Consider the following 21,740-nt stretch of genomic DNA (forward strand, 5'->3'; position numbering starts at 1 on the left):
TGCTGCTCCACTCTTGTCCTAGGGGTAGAGGATTGGCCCAGGGAAACAAGGGTTAGTGTGAACCTGTGGTTCTGATGGAGCATGTAAGGAGGTTGCCAAGACCTTGTTTGATTCATTTTAGGGAAGGGGTACTAATGTATTTGACTCTAGTGAGCAAATGTAGGTACTGGGAGACAACAACTCAGATTGGACAGCAGGTCAGTTTTAGATAATATGAGAGGCCAAAATGTCCAGCCTCCCTCTCTCTTTGTGGGTTGGGTGGATGATAACAGAGTAAGTGGATCTCAGTGGCAGAATGTACTAAGCAAATGTACCTACCTGATCCTGTTTGTGAGATCTAATAAATGGGAGATTCTGGATTCTTTTTCTTTCATTTTATATTTTTCCTAATTTTATTCAAGTATGCTTACAAAAGAAAAAGAACAAAACATAGCTATCAAAGTAAGCTTGGTACATGTAGGGAGGTTGGAATATAAAACAGGTACAGACAACCAAGTACAGAAAAAGACAGCAGGATCCAGTGGTGGTGATGGTGTTTTAAAGATTCCAGGTTCTAATGACTATTTATGAGCTTCAAGGGAGTGTGAGAAATACCAGCTTGAAGGAAGACCTCAGAGGAGATATACCCCAAGCTGAATGATGGATAAGAGAGTAGTAGCTTGATACCTTTGCCCTGTTTTGATGGGAGTATCAAGCAAAGGCTTCTGGTGACAGAACCCAATATAAGGCCACCTTAGCCAAAACTGTGCCCTCTAGATGCTGTTGAACGACAACTCCTATCATCCCTGACCGTGGGCCACGTTGGCTGGGGCTGATGGCAGCTGTGCTCCAAACAACACCTGAAGTTGGCCACCTCTACATTAGAGTACATGTTTGCTCCTATTGATGTGATGGTGAAATATGTGGTCCTTAAGTAGTTCGGTCTAGCTCCGTGCAGCAGCAATACCCCCACCCCCACCTGAACCTTAAACATATAGCCTCCCAGCACCAGCAATTCCCCCATTTCATCTGAAACTCACAGAGAGTAGTGCTCCACCCACTCTCTTGGTGTGTGGAATGTCATGAGTGAGTCTACCCCTTTTCCTCCTTTTGTCCCTCTCTGTGGTCCCACCCCCACCCCCCAGGTGGTGGATCCCGACTGCTCTCTGCAGCTATGAATGACGCACGTGCCTTAATTAGAACAAGCGGGGAGGAAAGGCCTAAAAATACCCAGCCCTCCGGTCTCTGCCTCCTTGCCTTGCCCTGCCTGGCCTTAGAACTACGAGAACCATGTCTGCGGGGGCCTGGTAACAACTGCCTTCTCCTCTGCCAGCTGTCCCTCTCCCTCTCCCTGAGACATACTTGGGAAGTGTCTGGTTCATTCTAGGCCCCCCCCCCTCCATGCTCCCTCTCTCAACACACCCTAGAGAGAAGGGTCTGGATTTTTCTGGGGACTGTCCCTCTGCAAAAAAAAAAAAAAGGCATGGGGTGGAGCTGTGATTCTTAGAAGCAGGTGGAAGCATGAAGCCGGTACATTTATTTCCCCCCTCTCCAAAAAAGGAACCTAGTGATGCTTGTTTTCTATATAAAGAGGGAAACGCTGCCGTGACCAGCAGAGGGTGATGAACTGGGCAGGGAAGGAAGCAGAACTGTGGGGAATACGGCAAGAGGCTGCCTGATACTTAACACACCCGAGGATGCAGGAGAGAGATCCTTCCTCCCTTTCTCTTTTTGCTTCGAGTCCTACACTTACCGCCCTGCTCCTGTTCTTTTGCTGGCCTTCCCAAGTTATCTTCCTGCTCTCTCCCACTGAAAACTGCACTTAGTTCTCTCCATCCTTTCCGGCCTCATATGTGGGGGAAATGTCCTACGGCCTGCAATATTATAGCAACTGATCAGGGGCTTTCTCTAAATTCTCCAAGAATGTCTCACAATCATCCCAGCAGTTCGTACAACTGAGTAGGGAAGCCTGTGATCTCCTGGTGTTCCTTGGCTGGAGCTCCCATCATCCCTAACCATTGACCATGCTATCTGGGGCTGTTGGGAACTGGAGGCCAACTACACTTGGAAGGCCCCAGGTTCCACAGCACTACAACAAACCTTGTATGGTCCAAAACAGGCTTCCTCAAACTTGGCCCCCCAGATGTTTTGAGACTACAGTTCCCATCACCCCTGACCACTAGTCCTGCTAGCTAGGGATCATGGGAGTTGTAGGCCAAAAAAATCTGGAGGGCTGAGCTTGAGGAAGCCTGGTTCAACAATTTAAAAAAAAAAAACAAATAAAAACATGTAAAACAGCCCTCTCACCCAGCTAATAATGTTAAGGTTGCCAGGGGCAGTGTCTTTCAGCCATAAAGTCCCTGCATTATGTTTCAGCCATCAATATTTTTGAGTTCTTGCTGAAAATTAAGGAGCTGCACCTCACCAGAGAGGGCATTCCACGAATGGGGAGCTGCAACCAAGAATGTTATGGAACAGTGCCAATTGGGCAACACCAACAAGCCCTCCATTGCCTATCTCAGGGCCTGGTCTATAGAGCACTGATCTATTGCTTTCAACAGCCTTCACCAACCTGGTACCATCCAGATGTTTTTGACTACAACTCCCATTACCCCCAGCCAACATGGCCATCCTTAGGCCAACTTCTGGCATCCTTAGCATTGGATCCGAGTTGCAGAGTCCTTGTGTCTGACGTGACCCATACACAGCTCATGAATTTGGCAGTGCTGTACTCACTTGCCCCTCCCATTAAGTGGAAATGAATATTCTGGCATTCCTTTTTAACCCTTCTGTGCCTGTAGCAGGTTTGAGCACAAAACATATCCCAGCTGAGCTACTCCTTAGCAATGTATCAGTTGCATATATAACTCTGGGCATGTTTGTGTGGAGTTTTGGAGTGGTGATCCTAATCTGCATTAGTGATATGCGAGTACAGAATCAGTGTCTCTTAAGTTAGGTAAAGGTAAAGGGACCCCTGACCATTTAGGTCCAGTCGTGACTGACTCTGGGGTTGCGGCGCTCATCTTGCTTTACTGGCTGAGGGAGCCAGTGTACAGCTTCTGGGTCATGTGGCCAGCATGACTAAGCCGCTTCCGGCGAACCAGATTAGCGCACGGAAATGCCGTTTACCTTCCCGCCAGAGCGGTACCTATTTATCTACTTGCACTTTGACGTGCTTTCGAACTGCTAGGTTGGCAGGAGCAGGGACCGAGCAATGGGAGCTCACCCCGTCGCGGGGATTCGAACCGCCGACCTTCTGAGCGGCAAGTCCTAGGCTCTGTGGTTTAACCCACAGTGCCACCCATGTCCCTTGTCTCTTAAGTTAATGCAGACTAAAAGGAAGGTCATCTTTTGCATGTATGCTTGCGTGCAGAGTTCCTTTCCTTTTGCAGCTTTGAAGCAGTTTTTGATTGTTTTGATCCAGGGCTTTGTGTGAGGTGTGGCTTCCCGTTATGCTTGCTAATATGCTTTGCAAGGTAATTAGTGTTTGGATAGCCTTCCACTACCATCTCCCTGTGCTCTGATAATTGGTGTCTGGCCTATGATGCTGTGGGTGGGCGGCAAGACCATCCAGGACTCTGAAGAGCAGATGGATGTGTCAGATGGTTTTATGGCCGTGCCATGCAGGGTCGAGTGGTATGTGTGCGTGTGTGTGTGTGTGTGAGAGAGAGAGAGAGAGAGAGAGAGGCCCTGTTTTTTCCATCTCCTCACAGGCACCCACACTCTGATTAGGTTTAAGCACAAGGATATATGAGAGAAAATGAGTATGTGTGGGAGAGAAGTAGCAAATAAAAACATAATGATATACATAAATGGAACAGAGTCTGAAAACCCTACTCAGTCTTGTTTTGACAACTGCCAAGGCCTGGTACTCAGGTAAATGTAATTGCCTCCTTATGCATGTTGCAGAAGATCCTCTCTGATTACTGTGGCTGATGACCAGCTGCCCCTGTGTGAGGATGGAGAGGATTCTGATTTCAGTATCAAAACAATTACAGCTCATCATGATTTATAATCATTTTGGTCTATGCTGGGACAGTCCTGTGATGTGTGGATTTATTGGCTAATCTCATCCACCCCCACTCTCCCTTTACCTTCGTCAGACACTATTCTCTATATGCCCATCTTACATAGATATAAACTCTCCAAGCAGGAAAGCTGTGTCTGTTGCTTTCAGCTCGTAGCAGACTTCTGGTACTGAATGTATTTTACCTATTTGTTGTCCAGTGTTTTTGCCTTCCTTGAGAAGATCAAGATACTGTTTTGCTCAGGTCTGGTAAACCTCTGGCCCTCCAGATGTTGTTGTGCTACAGCACCCATCATCCCTGTTCATTGACCATGCTAGTTGGGGCCAATGGGAATTGGGGTCCAACAATATGGTACTGGGGGAGCAAGCCAAGGAGAACAATGCAAAACTAGGTTAATTTTTGTTTTGTTTTGTAGCTTTGGTTTAGCAGTGAGTTGCATACACTTACCTAGGTCTGCGCTTGCATTTATTCCTACCACCTTTGCACATTCTCTGATCTTTGCATCCTCTTTAACCTCCTAGGGGAAATATAGCAAAAGGAAGAATCGCTTCAAACGCTCCGATGGCAGCACCTCATCTGACACGACTTCAAACAGTTTCGTCAGGCAGGTAAGCTCAAGCAGAGGGAGGGGGTGGGAATCGAAGGGCTGCAGGGGCGAAAGGTGAAGTTTATAACTGAGGGAATTCACATCTCTCACATGCTGGTTGCTGCTTATTAGTACATGGCATTTGAAAGAACAGCACACATTAATTTCAATGTGCCCTGCTGTGATTTCTCTGACTTTGAGAATCTCCCTCCAGTGGGCAGCGTTTTCATTGCAAGTTTGCTATTTCTCCCACCTGCTGCAAAGGCGTAACTCAAGGATGAGAAACTGAATGGGGAGTTTGGAGAGAGCTTTCAGGATTAAGGGGATGGGAGTCAGGGGTGAAGAGATTCCTTCCCAAGCACATGCCTAGTCACTTTCCACAGCTCACAGGCTCTTTCTCTCTTTTCCCTTGCTACACCTCCCTGCTTCCCTTGCCTTCCTGTTCCTCATCCATTGCCAAAGGAAATGCTAATACGACCAGTGGATTGGCGCAATAGCTCATGCAATTATGAAAAAGCCAAATTACATTATTTGACAACGTTTATTCTGAACACTTACTTTTAAATGTCATTGATGCAGAATTAGGAATTCTCTCGAACTCTCTTGGCACCTTCCTCCTCTCAAAATATTTTGCTCTGGGCAATGAGGAATGTATTTCCATTTGTGGGTTGCAGCAAATCCACATTTCCCCCCATGTACAATAACCAGTTAAATAGGAAGAAGCAGCGCTCTTTTTCAGGGGATACTCAAGTGTATGCACTACTGGCACCTCTTCTGTTGTTGTTAAAAAGTGTGGCACTTATTGTAACAACTTCATGGTGCGTACTGGCACCTATTTTTCTAGGAAAAAAGGCACTGGGGAGAACTATGCCTGAGAATGAAAAATGTGCTCTCTAACTTAGATGCCATAGATCCACTTGGTCCCTCCCCGCCCCCAAAGGGCTCTGTGAACAAGGCAGCATTTGGTTACTCAGGCAAACTACAATCCTACACCCACTTACCCAGGAGCAACTCCCACTGAACTCAATGGGTCCGACTTCTGAGTAAACTGCTTTGTTAGAAAGCTGCAGCTGCAGCGTATGGAGGATCTAAATGCTTACAGAAGCCAAGGCAGCAAAGAAATGACTAGAGGCTAAGATTCTGGAAATCAGTCCGTGTCTGCTATACAGTAAACCAGGGGTCAGCAACCTTTTTCAGCAGGGGCCAGTCCACCATCCCTCAGACCATGTGGTGGGCCAGACTATATTTTGGGGGCGGGGGGGGGGGGGAATGAACGAATTTCTATGCCCCACAAATAACCCAGAGATGCATTTTAAATAAAAGGACACATTCTAGTCATGTAAAACACGCTGATTCCCGGACCATCCGCGGACCGGATTGAGAAGGCGATTGGGCCGCATCCGGCCCCCGGGCCTTAGGTTGCCTACCTCTGCAGTCAACTAACAAAGGGGATGGCACTGATATCTGATGGTTCCTTGTGCCTTTTTACCCCACATAGGAAAGTTTTCAGAAGGGCAGTCTGAGATCAAAGACAGGCCGTTTCCTTTCATCCTTCAACTTGGCTGTTGAGGCTTTAATTCGGGGGTGGGGAACCTCAGACCCAAAGGCCCCATCTCTGTCTGGCCCTTGGGACCACACCTCCTCTCCCTAGGCCACGCCCCTCACCAGCTCTGGTGGATGGAGGAGACAGAGAGGTGTCTGAATGTGTGTAGAAACCAGCCTGCTGTACAAAGGGAAAATTTGCACCCGTTGCTCTGCCCACCTTTGCCTGTGCACCCCCAATTGGCATGTGGCCCCCAGAAGGTAATGCGGCCCTCAGGCTGAAAGAGATTCTCCACCCTGCTGCAGCTCATCACTGTTAAGCAGTGTTTTGTTTCATTGCAATTTATGTTTACGCAAAGGGATTATTAGTAAGGTATAAGCCCATCTGTGAGAGTCTAAGGTTTTGTTCCCTTACAACTATTACTTGCTGGATGTCCAGTGTTTTCAGAGCTGGCTTCCTGGCCCCCAAATTTGACACCTGGGTGAAAGGTGCCAGGAACTGCACCTCTCCAACCCACCCAATGTGTTGGTTTTCATTTCGACCACTCTTGCAGTTTCTTGCCTCTGCAAATTGAGGACAAACAGAAACCTCTTTGTCCCTCACGTAGGGAAGCAGTGAGGTTGCCATAGCAATCCCCCATCTGGTTGAGTGTCTGGAACTGAGTGAAGAAGAAACTCAGCCCTTGTGTAGTAGATTTGTAAGAAAGAGGGTACAAAGTAAGTGCGAGAAACCTTGTTTCCTCTGATGGGGACCCTGTGATTCAAACACTGCATCAGATCAGAATCCATGGTCTTCTACTTAAAAGGCAACAGGCGTCTGAGGTGAGATATGTACATTTCCATCCCCTTGCCAGGTGGAATCACTACTCTGTGCTCTCTGTCTATGCTAGAAAGAGACAGTCTTTGTCTCAATCTTTTCTATGGTTGCTGTCTGGTAATTTTATCTGTACCAGGGTTGTAGCGCGCCGTTGTCCCATGAGTTCATGCTTAAGTTCTTCAGTTGCATTTTAAAGTTGCTACACTCCTTTTGCTTTTCAGGACTGGCTATGAACTTTAGCCAAGGCTACAGCTGTTTGCCCTCAACATCACATGGTCACACAAATTTCAAATTCTGTACAACTTTGACAAATTCTAGTATTTTTAAAAGTATTCTAATTAAGCAAACCTGCATGTTTTGTATTGCATGACTTATTGTGCCTTGAAGATCCAAGTTGTTGTTTTTTAATGCAACTTTTTGGATGAGCACTGGCAGAATGGAGGGAGGAATAGAATTTGGTGACAGAAGCACTTCAGGGGCAGGAACTGGTAGGGGCAGTAGCTACATTCCATTCGTAGCCCCCCCCCCCCATCCTAAAGTCTTTGGCCAGGTTAACATCAGAAAACATTTCTAAATCTTGAAAACAACACTTCCATCGCTCTAGTCCTGGCCACAAAATGTGACCTAATTCCTATTGTGTCCGGAAACAACTCAGGCTCAAGTTTTGGTGAGTCTCCCCTCTGGCTTTGCAGATGTCACCATGCCCTGCCCGTTTATTTATTTTTTCCTTTTCATATTTTGACAACAGTTACAAGGACTGGAATTCTTCTTTAAAAAGATTTCCACAATAGGTTGTTGCTGATGAAAGCTCATTCTGCAGCTCAGAAGTAAATCCTATTGAATTCATTGGGCCTTGGCAAGTGAAGTTCTGATTGCAACCAAAGTCTCACTGGTGCCCCTAGAAACTAAGTTAAAAGCATTATTTTGTTGAAATTGGAGTGTTAATACGATAATGTGGATGCATGGGTAAATTTGCCTATTGCATATTACTGAGGTTCTGCTTAAATAGAAAAATTAAAGACTAAAAAAGCAAACAAACCCAAAACAATCTATGAGGGCCCTGTTGCTTCAGCATCATCATGACCAAGTTGTGTCTTGTGTGGACTAATAGTCTGCCCCCTTTATAACACATCCTTCTCTGTCCTAGGCCCTGTGGTTCCCTCACCCGCACCCATTTTCTAATGTGTGAATAGAAAGAATCAGGGAATCGAAGGAGAGCTGCCGGGAGGGAGGGATGGGGAATCTGTGACCTGAACTTGTGTTGCCATAGTGATGACGTAGGAGGCCGTTGCTATGGTGGAGATTCCTTGAGCAGGCCTCCAGCAGAGCACCAGAGCACTTTTTTAAAAGCACTTGCACGCTGAGCGTTCCCTCCATCCACAGTCGAGGCCCTTTTGTGGTTCTCATTGCTGCTGCAGGGTCTGGAGAGGGAAGGAGGAACAAATCACAGCAAAAGCTTTATTTTTGAGACTCTGCAAGGACGCCGTCTGAGAGGGAAATTGGGACAAGGGGAAAGGCAGGGGCTCCTGCTGGTTGGGAGGGGAATTATAAACACCGGGCTCCAAACAACAGCAAAAAACAACAACACTCCAAATGTCCGTTATCTCCTCATGCCCTTCCTCTTCTGCCTTCCGGATATGAGTTTCCCACCTTTGCCCAGAAGAGGGCAGTGTATGACTTCTGATGCCCATAGCCAAGAAGACAAATTGACAAGCCACATCCCAAATTATGAAGGTGAGGGGCTGCCGCCCTCTCTCTTCTCCTTTTTCTCCTGATATCTTGTTACTCTGAGACCAAGGAAAAGGTGGCTAGGAGAATGAGGTGTAGAAACAGTGGCTGTGTACACACTATAAAATACTTCTGGTGCACATTCAAAGCCTTTCCCTGCCAAGAATTCTGGGCACTGCAGTTTACCCCTCACAGAGTTACAATTCCCAGGAACACTTAAGAAATTATGGTGCCCATAATTCTTTGCAAGGAAAGAATGTGCTCTAAATATATAGTGTGTACACAGGCAGTGTTATGATCTTGAAGCAAGGGAGTTGATATGATTATCTAACACTAAGGATTGTTGGTTTTACATAGAATCATAGAGTTGGAAGGGACCCTGAGGATCATCTAGCCCAAGCCCCTGCAGTGCAGGAATCTTTCGTCCAACTTGGGGCTTGAACCCAGGACACTGAGATGAAGAGTCTCATGTGCTACCGACTGTAGGAAACCTAAATTAAAACCCCACCCCACTCCATGAACATGGCTTTGGGCAAGTTAATTGTCTTAACTCTTAGTCTTATGTTCTTACTTAGTTTTTAATTTTTATGTTTTTTATTAATATATAGGCCACTTGGTGCACTGGCATGCAGGGAAGGCTCTGGTGAGGCTAATATGCTGCTCTGAGCTCTGAGACCTGAATGCAAGCATTATGTATACATTTGAAAGTGATAAAATATGTTATGGTAAACTTGTATAATGGAAAAATGAATAAAAATTATTATATATATATAAAAAAGTGATAAAATAAATCCTTACTCAACCATTTCCCAGGAAGGGCCAAGGAATTGGAGCTTTTAAGTATGTTAGATGTTGGAAGAATCTTTATGACAGGGCGGGGAAGATGCAGAAGATGTGGCTGGGAAAGCCTTGCTCATTCTTTAGTATTCAAGTGAAGCCCCAGCAGGGTTATTGAATCAAGGTGGAAAATTAAGGCTGCCAGAGAAGGAATTGACCTTGAATTGGGGAGAAACAAACAAGTGCTTCTCCATGGCAGATAAAAGCAGTTACATGCACTCTTTATTTTTGTGACTGTACAATTCTAAAATCTAAATTGATTTTAGAATTCTCTAAAATCAAATTTCTGTCAGAATTCTAGAAGTCCAATTCTCTTGGGTTTCAAACAAGTTTCTGACCCTCATGGTGGCAGAAGTGTGCTTGAAACCCTGCAGGTAGTGGCCACCATCAAGAGTACCACAAAAGCGGCAGGAGAGCTTGCATCCAAGAAGAAAAACCTGGGTGGGGTTAGGCTGACGAATGGGGACCCCATTTGGGCTATGCATGATAAATAGGATTTCTGCTACCCTTCTCCCCACCCCTTACATACACAACCTGCATCCTCCATCAACACGATATTTTCCACCCCCAGTGAAGCAGACCAGACTGTTTGTGAAGACTGTATTTGTTAGATCATGGAACGTTTATGGCAAAATGTTTAGATAGAATTGCTGTACGTTATAGAGCTGCTCAGGAATGGCCCAACTATGGAGACAAGCTAGGCAACTGCCTGATCGCCAAAGTTCTGCATACATCTGCCTTGGCTACATTCAGATATCACAGTAAACTATTGCTTATCACATTGGGAACAAGCTTGAGCCTCCTGTGCTCCATATTCGCCTCTCAGGAGAGGAAACACTCAAGAGCTTTCACTTCAGTTTTTGGCTAACCACAGTTTAGTGTTACATCCAAACCCTTTAGTGTAGCTAATCCTAACTATGGTTAGTTGCAACATGTAAGCTTCATAATTAACAGTTTGAAGCAAACCAATGTTTAGATAAAACATCATGCTGCAGTTAATTTTAAAAAATGGAGATATGAAAGCCTCTAAACTTCTCCTTATTGTTGTGTATGAGCTGAAGGCTCACCTAGGCTTGTTCCAATCAGGAACAATCATGATTTACCAGAAGGATGGGGAATCTGTGGCTCTCCAAGATGTTGTCGGACTCCAGCTTCTATCAGCCCCAGCAAGCATGGCCAATAGTCTGGAACTGTGGCAGTTGTAGTCCAACAGCATTTGTAGGATCATAGGTTCACCATCCCTGGTTTATTGTGACATCCAAACCCACCCTGTGTCTTCATAAGGTGTCTTCTGCCTGTATATTTGTACGAGCTGTACAGACACAGCTTTTTAGCTCAAAAGCTTGATGCATTCCAGGTGACACAATCAAAAGCTTTCTGCTCTGAGTCAACCACCCAGGACACAAATGCGGTTGTGAAGGGGAGAAAATAAGGAGTGGCAGGCATTATGAATGAAAATAATATCCCAGTCGTCTCTTTTTATATGCTATGTTGTGCTATCATTTAATGTGCTATTTGTGGCTGCTTAGCATACATGTAATCCTAAAGTGTCAAGGGCAAAATCTGAATTCTCCTATGGCAGTAGTTTTCAACCCGTGTGCTGTGGCACCCTGGGGTGCCTTGAATGATAGGGGTGCCATGGGCAACACTGGCCTCTGTCCCTCTTTCCTTCCCTCCCTCCTCCGATGCCCTCTCACATCTCTGCCTCCCAAAGGCTTGCACGGCCTGTTTGTTGCAGCAGCCCTGGCTACAAGCTCCCCAGGCAAATGGTGCCTCTGGGGCTGGCCAGGGGGTGCTTCCCAGGCCCCTGTGAGTCACCTCTCTTTGAGGCAGGGGGGCAGCTCAGAGACCAGGGGCAGCAGCTGCAGTTGCCCAGAGGGCTCCAAAGGAGAGGAGAGGAGAGGAGAAGAGGCTTAGGGAACACTCCACAAGGGAGGGTGTTTGAAAAAGGGTGAGAGGCTGCCAGCTCTGCAGGCAAAGGGTGACATAGCTGGGCTCCTGAGCCCCACAGGGGTGCCGCAGAAAGGATGGAGTTGGTCAAGGGAGCCGTGGACTCCAAAAGGTTGAAAACCTTTGTCCTAGGGCATCAAAAACCTTTGGGCCAGTCCTGGAACTAAACTTCTATCCTGCACAACCCCCACCCACACTGCCTTGTCAGGCAATTGGTACTTTCAGTAAGTACCAATTGCCTTGTATTTACGCAGTAGCCTATTAAGCACACCATTTGTTACACACCCGCTTTGTACCCCTCCTCCCGAACACGGACTTCAGAAGAAAGCATGCAAGCTAAATGGCTTCATTCAAAATAAGAATAATCGGCATGCATTTCATTGACTTGCACAATTAGATTTGTGCAGAATCTGAAGCATCCTTGGCGTTACTTGGAAAGCAGTGTCCCCGTATGAACCTGAGCTTAGCAGATAAGCTCTTGATGTGCACCTACACAGCGAGTTACTGACTACAGAGGTGGTGGTGGTGGGGAATCTGGAGCCTCCTGATAAAACTGAAACTGATACTTTTAAAATGAGTTGGGTCCCCTCTTCCCCGCCGTCAAGTCAGGTCTGTTGGGAGAGCTGGGTTTACAAAGCAGAATAAGCTACATGATAGGGTCTTTTCCATTCTAACCCCTAATATCCCATATTGCAGAGGCTTCCCTTAAAATTCCTGGCTCTTCTCAAGGTGTTGCTCTTTCTTACTTTCTAACATCCCCCCGGCAACCCAGAGAATTGGCTCCAATACAGGAGTCAACCAGAATGACTCCTGGCATAGCCTTGTGCCCCCACCCCCACTGCTGGGATGTTCAGTCCCTGGGCTAAATATACCCCAGCAGTTTGCAAATGTTGCAGTATGTTTGTAACCCGAGCCCCCAGCCATCAGGCAGAGCCACCTCTGTCCACATAATACCAGGCCCAGGCAGCATGGAGACGCCCGGCGACAAGGACCCCAGGCCCGTTCTGGTGAGCACTTGCACCCCCTCACCCTCACAGGCCTCGGGAGGGAGACCCCTTTTCTGTGCCTTGCCCATCCATCATCCACTCTGCCATTAGCATGGCCCCCACCCCGCCTTCGGGCTCTGAGCTCAAAATAGACCTTCCTGCAACCCTCATGGGGTCTTCCATCCCACTGTGCTAGAAAACATGTTAATCTGGCACTTCTTCCCCTACTCATTGCACCCTCCCCCAATTCTCTATACTCCATTCCCTAGTAAGCCCATCTTCTGCCCACTCCATTGCCCAGGAAACCCACCTCCTGCCCCAGTCCCCTGCAAGGATATTAAAGCCCTTCTGCAAATCTCCCCTTACAGCTCTAACGTATCGTTGTGGTTAGTACAATGGATCTTTTTATTTTGACGTGGATTAGCTGCTGGTCTGTCCCAAATGTATTTTTAATGTTCATATTTCTTCCAACTGTACTTATTTGATTGGCAGGCTGTTACCAACCCCTGCTTAGATTTAAGAACTTTGGGATCTCTCCTGAAACGTTTCAGCCCTGAAAGTGGTACTGTTTGAGAGCTGGAAGATGTGTATGAAATCACCTTTCTTGTATGTGTAGTTTAGCAGGGCAAAATGGGCTGGGCGGAGAGGAAATCTGCCCTGTTATTTGAATGCACTTTTATTATATCTGTTGTGGTGACAAAGAATCCATGTCAGCGGCTGTGAGTAGAGCAACAGGGAATTGTGGCAATTTTGGATTTATTGATCCCTGGAACAAAATGTTATAGACTCTTTGTTTCCCCTTCCCAGTGATATACCTATCACAGTTCTTTTTCTTAATCCATTCATTATCTGGTGGTTTTGACCACACAGAGGGACATTATTCATTAATTCTGACATGTGCTCTGGAAGAGAGTAAAAATGGCTGTATTGTCTCCAATGCTCAAACTCCAGTATATCTGGCAACCCACAGACAGACCACAGAAAAGGCTATCCAGACCTAGATGCTCCTCTTTTTGCTAAAGAGGATGCCTGGTGCTTGGGGAGGCAGAGGTGGTGGTGCTTAAGCAGACCCTCCAACAATTCTCCGATGAAAATAGGGACATCCCATTCCATAATGATAATTTTACTGTTTATACCCCACACATCTTATTGGGCTGCCCCAGCGCTCTGAGCAGCTTCCAACATATATAAAACATAATAAAACATTAAACATTAAAAAAAATTCCCTATACAGGATTGCCTTCAGACGGCTCAGGGGCTGGATAACTACATACCCTCCAACATTTATCCAATGGAAATAGGGACATCCTAAGGAAAAGCAGGAGATTCAGGGATCAAATCAGAAACTGGGACGCCTTCTCTAAATGAGGGACGTCCCTGGAAAATAGGGACACTTGGAGGGTCTGGCTTAAGTGATAGGGGCTTATCCTTTCTCCTGTTCCAAGAAGATTTAGGATCAATGTGTTTCAATTGGCATGTGAAGTGGAGGGGGAGAAGGCTGTGAGTGTAGGCAGGCAGGATGTAATTCTTGCATGCTGTGCAACAATATGGTGTGTGTTGCAGAAAAGATGTATAATTTGTACTGAGAGGGGGGCATAGACCTCATTGGCAGAGCAAGTGCTTTGCAAGCAAAGGGTCCAAGGTTCAGTCCCCAGCATCTCCAGGTAGGGTTGGGGAAGACTGAAACCCTGGAGAGCCACTGCTATTCATTACAAGATAATACAGAACTCAGTGGCCTGTGTTGTGACTTAATATAAAATGCCTCCCTGTGTATATTAGTGCTCACTCACCCTCATCTCTTCTGAGCTGCTGAACAGTCAATGTTCGCTTTGACAGTTCTTGCATGTGAGGCTCATGGCACCATCCTGGACATATCTACTCAGAAATATGCCTTGTTGAGTTTGGTGTGGCTTATGCCCATAGAAGGGGGCATAGGATTGCAGCTTTAAATCTGCTTCCAATTAAGTATATTTGTAACAGACAAAATGGCACTGGTGACAATGTGTATTCTTTCCCCCCTACGTTCTGCCCTGTTTTAAAAGCAGGCCCATATGACACAGACAGTTGAAAGCCAGTTTAGTATCTTGCGTGAAATAGATATAAGATGTTCAGGGTATTATTTTTAAAAACCAAACCCAAGACAGAAACTCTGTTCCTGGAATGTGTTATGCAAATGTGGCAAACTCCGTTTGGTTTCAAGTTGTTTGTGTTCTTTTATTTAACTGCATAATATTGGAAGTAAAAAATGCCAGGAGTTGGAGTTGTAGCGTGAATGTGGAAAGGATGGGCTTTTTGATTAGAACATTTGATGCGGGGATTGGTCTGGGCAATGGGGCTTTGGAGGGCAAGAGAATCCACCGGGGCAGTTAGCGTTCAGAGTGTTCGGAAGCAGAAGGTCCAAGTTCAAATTCCTGTTCCAGCTTTGAGACTTGCAAGCTGGTTTCTGGGAAGTCATGCACTGTCTGAGGATAAAATAAGGTTGGGTGTATAATGTAACCTGTCTTGAGATAGAATGGAAAAGAGATCTGAAATACTTAAATGAAAGTGCATGGCATGGGTGTTTAGGTTATAAAGTAACTATTTTAACACCCCAAAATCCACATTATGGCAACACTTTGATTAGGCAAACCAAAATATCACAAAATGGGCTGGCCTAGTAAAGATACTGCATTTTCTTCTGGGTCAGCACAGCAACTTTTCCATTTTGACATTAGATTTCAAGTGAGATGCATTGGTACACGGTTTGGGGAACTAGGATTGTGAGACTGCGCAGGAAGAACTCCTTTATATTTGGCCACAAAATCCTTGTACCAGTCTTACGCTGGTATACTGTTCACAAACCAATTTGGTTGGAGTGCAGTGTCATATCTGAATGCAGAGTGCTCAGCTCCTGCAAACATGGGTGAAGATCATTTAGATCAGACACATCTTGCTTCCTGGCCAGTTAAGTCCCCAGAGGTCATTTAGTGTCATTTAGGTCCCCTTAGGTCTCAGGCTTCTTTGAACTCTACCTTCACATTTTTACTTATTCGAAAGTCTGAGATCTAGGTTGCGTGCGCACACTGTTACCTTTAAAACACATTCAAAGCAGAAACATTCTTTCCTTCAAAGAATTCTGGCACTGCAGTTGGTTAAAGTTTGCTGGGAATTGTAACGCCCTGAAGGGTAAGCTAGAATTCTTTGGAGGGAAAATGTGCTTCTGATGTGCTTTAAAGGTACAGTGGTACCTCAGGTTACGTACGCTTCAGGTTACAGACGCTTCAGGTTACATACACTTCAGGTTACAGACTCCGCTAACCCAGAAATAGTACCCCGGGTTAAGAACTTTGCTTCAGGATGAGAACAGAAATTGTGCTCCGGTGGCCCAGTGGCAGCAGGAGGCCCCATTAGCTAAAGTGGTGCTTCAGGTTAAGAACAGTTTCAGGTTAAGAACGGACCTCTGGAATGAATTAAGTTCTTAACCCGAGGTACTACTGTACAGGGTGTACACAGCTGTAGAGCCTTGTTCTTTTAGAAAGACCCAGTGCTTGTGATCCAGAAAACCACAAGCATGCAAGGCGGCTTTTTACTTTGGAAAGACAGAGACTGGAGTTATTAACGTGAAACAATGGTTTGTGTAAACAGACCTGTTTCTCATTGAAACAACCCAAGTTCCAATGTGCTCTAAAACATTTCCACCACAGGACCCACTCTGAAAATTTCTAAGTTCTTAAATAGTGAGACCAGACGCACGCACACACACACTCGCACGCACACACAGAGCCCTGGCCACACACCAGCTTTGCTAATAAATGACACATAAATGAGTAAGCCAATTGCATCTCAGAGGCACGTCACCAGCTCTTGGCTCTTTCCATCTCCTGCCTGTAGCACAGGAGGCTAAGCTACCAAACCAGCAAGCCTCTCAACCAGGTTTTCCTTTCTTCTCTCTCTCTCTTTCCAAAAGTGTGGCAGGCAGGGTGGTGGGGGGTGGACATCCTTGGCTCTTTGGCACCTTCAGCCTCTGTGTTCCTGGAAGTGTCAAGCTTCCCCATCCTCCGACCTCCTCTTTGCCCAATTGGGGAGGTGCTCCTGGTGTCCCTCACCTTATTAGGGCCGCCACCTGCCAGGATGTCCTTGTACGAGCTGGATGATGATTCAGAAGCGGTGAGTAATGCATCCTGGCTGATTTGGGTCCTTCCCCGCACTATCCATGTCTGCCTGTTGCTAGCTCATCTCGGGGGAGAGTCTCCTCTCATCAGCACCATGGTTTTCTCATTCTTTTATGTTCACCTTCCACTCTGAATCCCGTTTGCTCTCTGAATCTCAACTCTTCCTTTCCGCCCTTCTCTCTTTTCAAAGAACATTCTCCTCCCCTAGATAAATCAAAAGGTCCTAAAAAGAGGATAATGTGACATCCTGGTCCCAAATCCCTTCTGTGGGGATTAACTGGAAGCCCTGACCAAAACCGTATAACGGGGGGCGGGGGGTGGCAGTCCTTAACTGCCACTCTGGCAGGTCTCTTCATTTGTACTGTGGGGGTGTTCTTGGCTCCATCTTTTCCCAAATATTGGTTTTGTCAGGAAAAGTTTTGTATCATTCTTCACATCTTTGTGCAGTGTGTGTCTGTGTTTTGTTAGTAGGGATGTTTCCAGGTTTCTGTCTAGGCACGATCACTACAGAAGATTATGTAGATTCCTAAAATACTATCATTTATGTAAAGAATAGTCAGGGTTTTATTGTAGGGGGAAGGAGTTTGGGTAACTCTATTGCAACCCCACCTCCTCCTTAATTCCAGATGTTGGTGAATATCAGGCTGAGGTTACTACACTTGAGGTGCGAGCACACCTTTTGGAGGTCTGAGATCTTGTGCATTCTGTGGGTGCAGACTCCCCCTACCCCTCTCTCTTTAAGTAATCTCATCCAGTCAAGCTCAGAGAAGCTACCACTACGTGGGCTTCCCAATTTTGGAGTGGAACTGGAGGGCAAAAAGTTAAGTTGTGGACATTTAGGAGACCGGAGAGAGTGTGTAAGAAGCTTGCAGCTATGTTTTGCTCAAGACCACCCATGGCTAGCTGGTTTTGGATTAGGAGGTACTCTTTGGATATTCAGCCATCTCTATTCAAAGCTGTTGTGGCTCTTTGCTAGCAAATGCCATCTTTGCAGGCTGCTATGATTCCTCTCCTTGCAACTTTGCAATGTGTAGTGATGCCCATTCTCTGGTCTCACTTGCCTTCTGGGAAAGTGCCACGGAAAGACTTTCCTTATTTGTAAATCTGTTCCACCTTCTCCACAGCATAGTTTCTCTTTTTGGTTTGTGGGGGGAGCGCTGTGACGTGCATTTGGGTTGTGCCTCTTATTCTGTCGTGACTGCATTTGGTGAGGACCTGTTTTGTGTTTGCATCTTTCGCAGCAGGGAGGTACAGGGAAGGAGATCAATTGCAGATAATTAAATAGATTGTATCCCCCTGGAGTTCAACACATATTTAAAAAAGCAATCCACTTCTATTGGAGAGACGCCAGTAGATTTGGCTTTTGTTCTCAAGAAGTTGTCTGCATAGAATGGGGTGGAAGTGAGCCCCCTCCATCCTTTCCTTCCACATTGATTGACAGCTGCCTGTGGAGTTCTGGCCCCCTTAAGAGTCCAGCTTAGTCCTTGCAGTGAGCCTACTTTCCCTCTCCTAGCCTCATAGGGGGGCTTGCTAATTAACAGTGACATTTCAGCCCCTCACTCTCACCCCAGTCAAGCTACCTCTCTTCAGAAAAAGGGTAAGAAGGCCCGTCTCATTTTGAGCCTTAATGAGCCATTCACAGGAAGAAAGTGTCTCTTTCAAAAGAAAATAATCAAGAGCGATGGCAGGTCACAGATGAACAGAAAAATCCCACAACAATTCAGTTTAGGACTTTTTTTATTGGTTTGTTAAGAAGGCAGAGGATAACTTTGTGAAGAAACAAGCAAAATTTGGTTATAGCTATATATGAGGGGACTATGTGTGGTGTCCTCACTTGGGAAAGGGAATGCCAGGATTCAGTAACTGTCGAGAAAATACCTGTTTATTCATAAAGTTTAAGTTTTGTGTGCTCTTACTTGGATATAAGGCCCAGTAAACCCTGTGGGATTAACAAGTAAGCATGTGAAGGACCAGGCTGGAAAGAGAAGCAAGAATCCTATCAAATACATTTATGATAAGATAGCATTATAGCATTTTTTATTTTATTTGCCAGTGTAAGTATACACACACACACACACACACACACACACACACACACACACACACACACACTTTCTTAGGCAATGTCGTACCATTTGTCATCCTCCAACCTGTGGCTTTTTGTAATTATTTTCAAGTTTGATTTAAATTGCTTTTAAAACTACTTTAGAGTCTATGCAGTTCCCTATACTGCCATTCCAGCATTATTAGAAGCCTGGCTGACTGGTTTAAATCAGGTAGATTCACCAACACACACACACACACACACACACACACACACACACACACACACTGAACTCTCAGAAACATTAACTACTCAATTACATTGTGGTGTTGGTTATGTTCTAGTTTGTGTTTATAGATTTTAAATGTTCATGTATACCACTCTCAAATTTATTTTTGGGTGAAGGTGTGGCTTATTAAAAATATATTTAAAAATCTACCTTCTTACAGAAAAATATATATTGCATGGAACAGAAACCTCCTGTGGCAAGAGACCATATAAAATAGGCAAATGCCTAAGAACCTCCAAGAATTATCCTTAGTCTGCTTTTATTCAGTTATGTGGTTTTATGCTTTAATTTATTAATTTAGGTTTTGCATAATTTTATTCAGATTGGCACAAATACATTTATTTTGTTTTAATATTTGTTAAAATAAGGACCGTTTTTCCTTTCAGCTGGTCCTGTTGTGATCTGCCAAGGAAATCCCATCATTTTAAGATGGTCTGTGTTGTAGTTCTATTTGGGTGTGAGGTAAAATCTCCTGTGTTAGTTATTTCCATACTGTTCAATTTTTATTTTGAGACAGACACAAATAAACGTAACTGAAATCTCTCTGAATCGCTCCTAGTCTTGCAGAGCTGACTTAGTACATTATACTCTTTCCATGTTTTATACCATAAGTTATAAGAAATGAATAGAAAGTTATTGTGTTGTCTGAAACAGAGGAACAAATGTTGGCAACCCCTTTTCAACCAAGCTTCATTGTGGCCAACGCCAAGGCCAGTTATTTTGGCACCTGAGGAAGAAAACCCCATGAGCAATTAGTTAATTGTTAGGTAACTAACAATTTGCTGCCTTTCTGTGAGACCAGTGTTTGGGCTTGCCCTAAGAATAGACCCTGTGTGTTATTAGTGATGGTACCCATCCTTCTGTTTTCCATCTGGATGTAAATTTCATCCCTAGCTGTCCCTTGTTGATGTCACATCTGGTCAGCAACTTCCTGTGCCCTTTGTCCAGCGCAGGAGAAGAACGTCAGAAACACTGTAGTCAGCATGACTAAAATCACGACTGCTGTCCAATGTTCTGGGTGTAGACTAAGCTCAGATTCCAAAGGCAAACAACCTCGCCAGCCTTATGGCTCAACAGCAGTAGGTACTCTCTAGTTTGAAGGCAGCAGATGGGATTCATTCCCCTACAAACGGTATCTCTGGCTGGGCTGCTTATGCTGCCCAGGAATGACAGGATGCAATGCCAGGATGGAGCGAAATGCTTTCCAGAGGCCTAACCAGCAGGCAGATGAGGTTGCTGGCTCAGGTGTGAGAGAAGAGATGGGGAGGAAGCGCAGGCTGCCAGCATCTGCTTACACCTGCTTAGTTAACAAAGGCCTTGCATTAAGGTCACATGAGGACCCGGGAGGCAGAGTCCTTGCTGATTTCCAGCGGTGGAGCATCTGCTTTGCATGTAGAAGGTTCAACCCACAGCATCTTCGGATAGGACTAGGACAGACACCTGCTTTTGAAACCCTGGAGAGCCACTGCCAGTCAGAGTAGACAGCACTAGATGGACCGATGGTTTGACTTGGTATAAGGCAGCTTCCTGTCTCCTAGCCTAACCTACCCCATCACCACCCCTCTTTTGTCCTCCTCCCTCTAGGGTTCTGCTGAGTCCTACACCAGTCGGCCCTCGGATTCCGATGTGTCACTGGAGGAAGATCGCGAGGCCCTGCGCAAGGAGGCAGAACGCCAAGCCCTAGCACAGCTGGAGAAGGCAAAGGTAAAGTAACTTCAAGCATCCTAGAGAAATTGCAAGGTAGGGTGGGGGAGATGGTTTTCGTAATGCAGCCTGCTGGGGAAAGCTATCTAGCGTCAGGATCTGATTCAGGATCTGAGTCCCATTGAGATCCATGTGAGAGTCTGTGGGGAGCAGCTTATCCCAATGGCCCATCCTCCAGCACGTAAGAGAGGAAAGTGGAGGGGGGTGTTTTGTCCCTACCAAAGAAACAGCCCATCACATCCTGTACCTGCTGGAGGGAATGCCATGGATGCGACCCTGCCTGACTCAGCAGTGGGTGGTCTTGCTGGCTCTGTGGACTTCAGGTCTTCCATCCTTCTACTCTGCCACCCTCCCTCATTTTAATTTTTCCTTTATTTCTGTGGGTTGTTTCTCCCTGTAGCTTCCTGCAACGCCTACAGCATAGTTGGCCTCCTTTACAGGTGTTCTCCGGGGGCATGTCCCTTCCACGGGTGGTCACAGCCGGTGTACGGTTTGTTAAGGCTAGTTTCGTAATGCTGACTCTTGTCCACACTGCCTTACGTTAATTAAACAAGCTGGCTGTTACCAAACATTGCAATTTAAGGGAGGGAAACATTAACTACAACGATGCCCAGCTGGCTTATGGAAGCCTCAGTGGGATCAGTTAACTGGCTTTTGGGCTCAGTGTTCATGCACACACAAACCAGGACTACAAATTGATTTCAGTTGCTCCATATTTTGCTTCGACTAGTTGGCTGTCTGCCTCTGTGCTTTTGAACTCAGTAGGCCTCTACCTCTGAGCCCCTGGCAGCAAAATATCCCTGCAGGAGAGCTTCCATCAAAATGCTAAAGGGATTATTGAGCTACGGATTCTGTATTCTGGATACAATGCCAGCAGTGGGAGGAGCTGGAGCCAGCAGTGAGTAGGGCCAGAGCCAAAACCTAAAGTGGACAGAGCCCCTCCTTTCCTGCCCGCTCTTCCTCCCCCATCCACCAAGTTGCAAGGAGAAGGACAGATAATTATTTTTTCCAGAGGTCTACACGAATTCTTACAGGAGTTTCTCTTTCGTCCTTCTATTGCTGCATCTATTTCAGCTTTCTTCTCATCATCCCCAGCTCC

The 21,740-nt window shown here is 45.8% G+C and overlaps 1 protein-coding gene across 7 annotated transcripts in view; it reads left to right on the top strand.

Annotated features, from left to right (window-relative positions):
* Positions 1-21,740, top strand: part of CACNB1 (calcium voltage-gated channel auxiliary subunit beta 1) — a 48,128-nt gene that overhangs the window by 2,986 nt on the left and 23,402 nt on the right. For 5 of the 7 annotated variants that reach the window (XM_081168811.1, XM_081168808.1, XM_081168812.1 and 2 more), the window contains exons 2-3: positions 4,529-4,615; positions 20,522-20,641. In XM_081168811.1, coding sequence (XP_081024937.1) covers positions 4,529-4,615; positions 20,522-20,641 — 207 coding nt within the window. Of the gene's footprint in view, positions 1-4,528; positions 4,616-12,380; positions 12,475-16,428; positions 16,600-20,521; positions 20,642-21,740 lie in introns of those variants that run through there. The other 2 variants (XM_081168809.1, XM_081168810.1) reach the window with 2 other exon arrangements.

Source organism: Podarcis bocagei, assembly GCF_964188305.1.
Source record: "Podarcis bocagei genome assembly, chromosome: 13".
In the NCBI taxonomy this organism is placed as follows: Eukaryota; Metazoa; Chordata; class Lepidosauria; order Squamata; family Lacertidae; genus Podarcis; species Podarcis bocagei.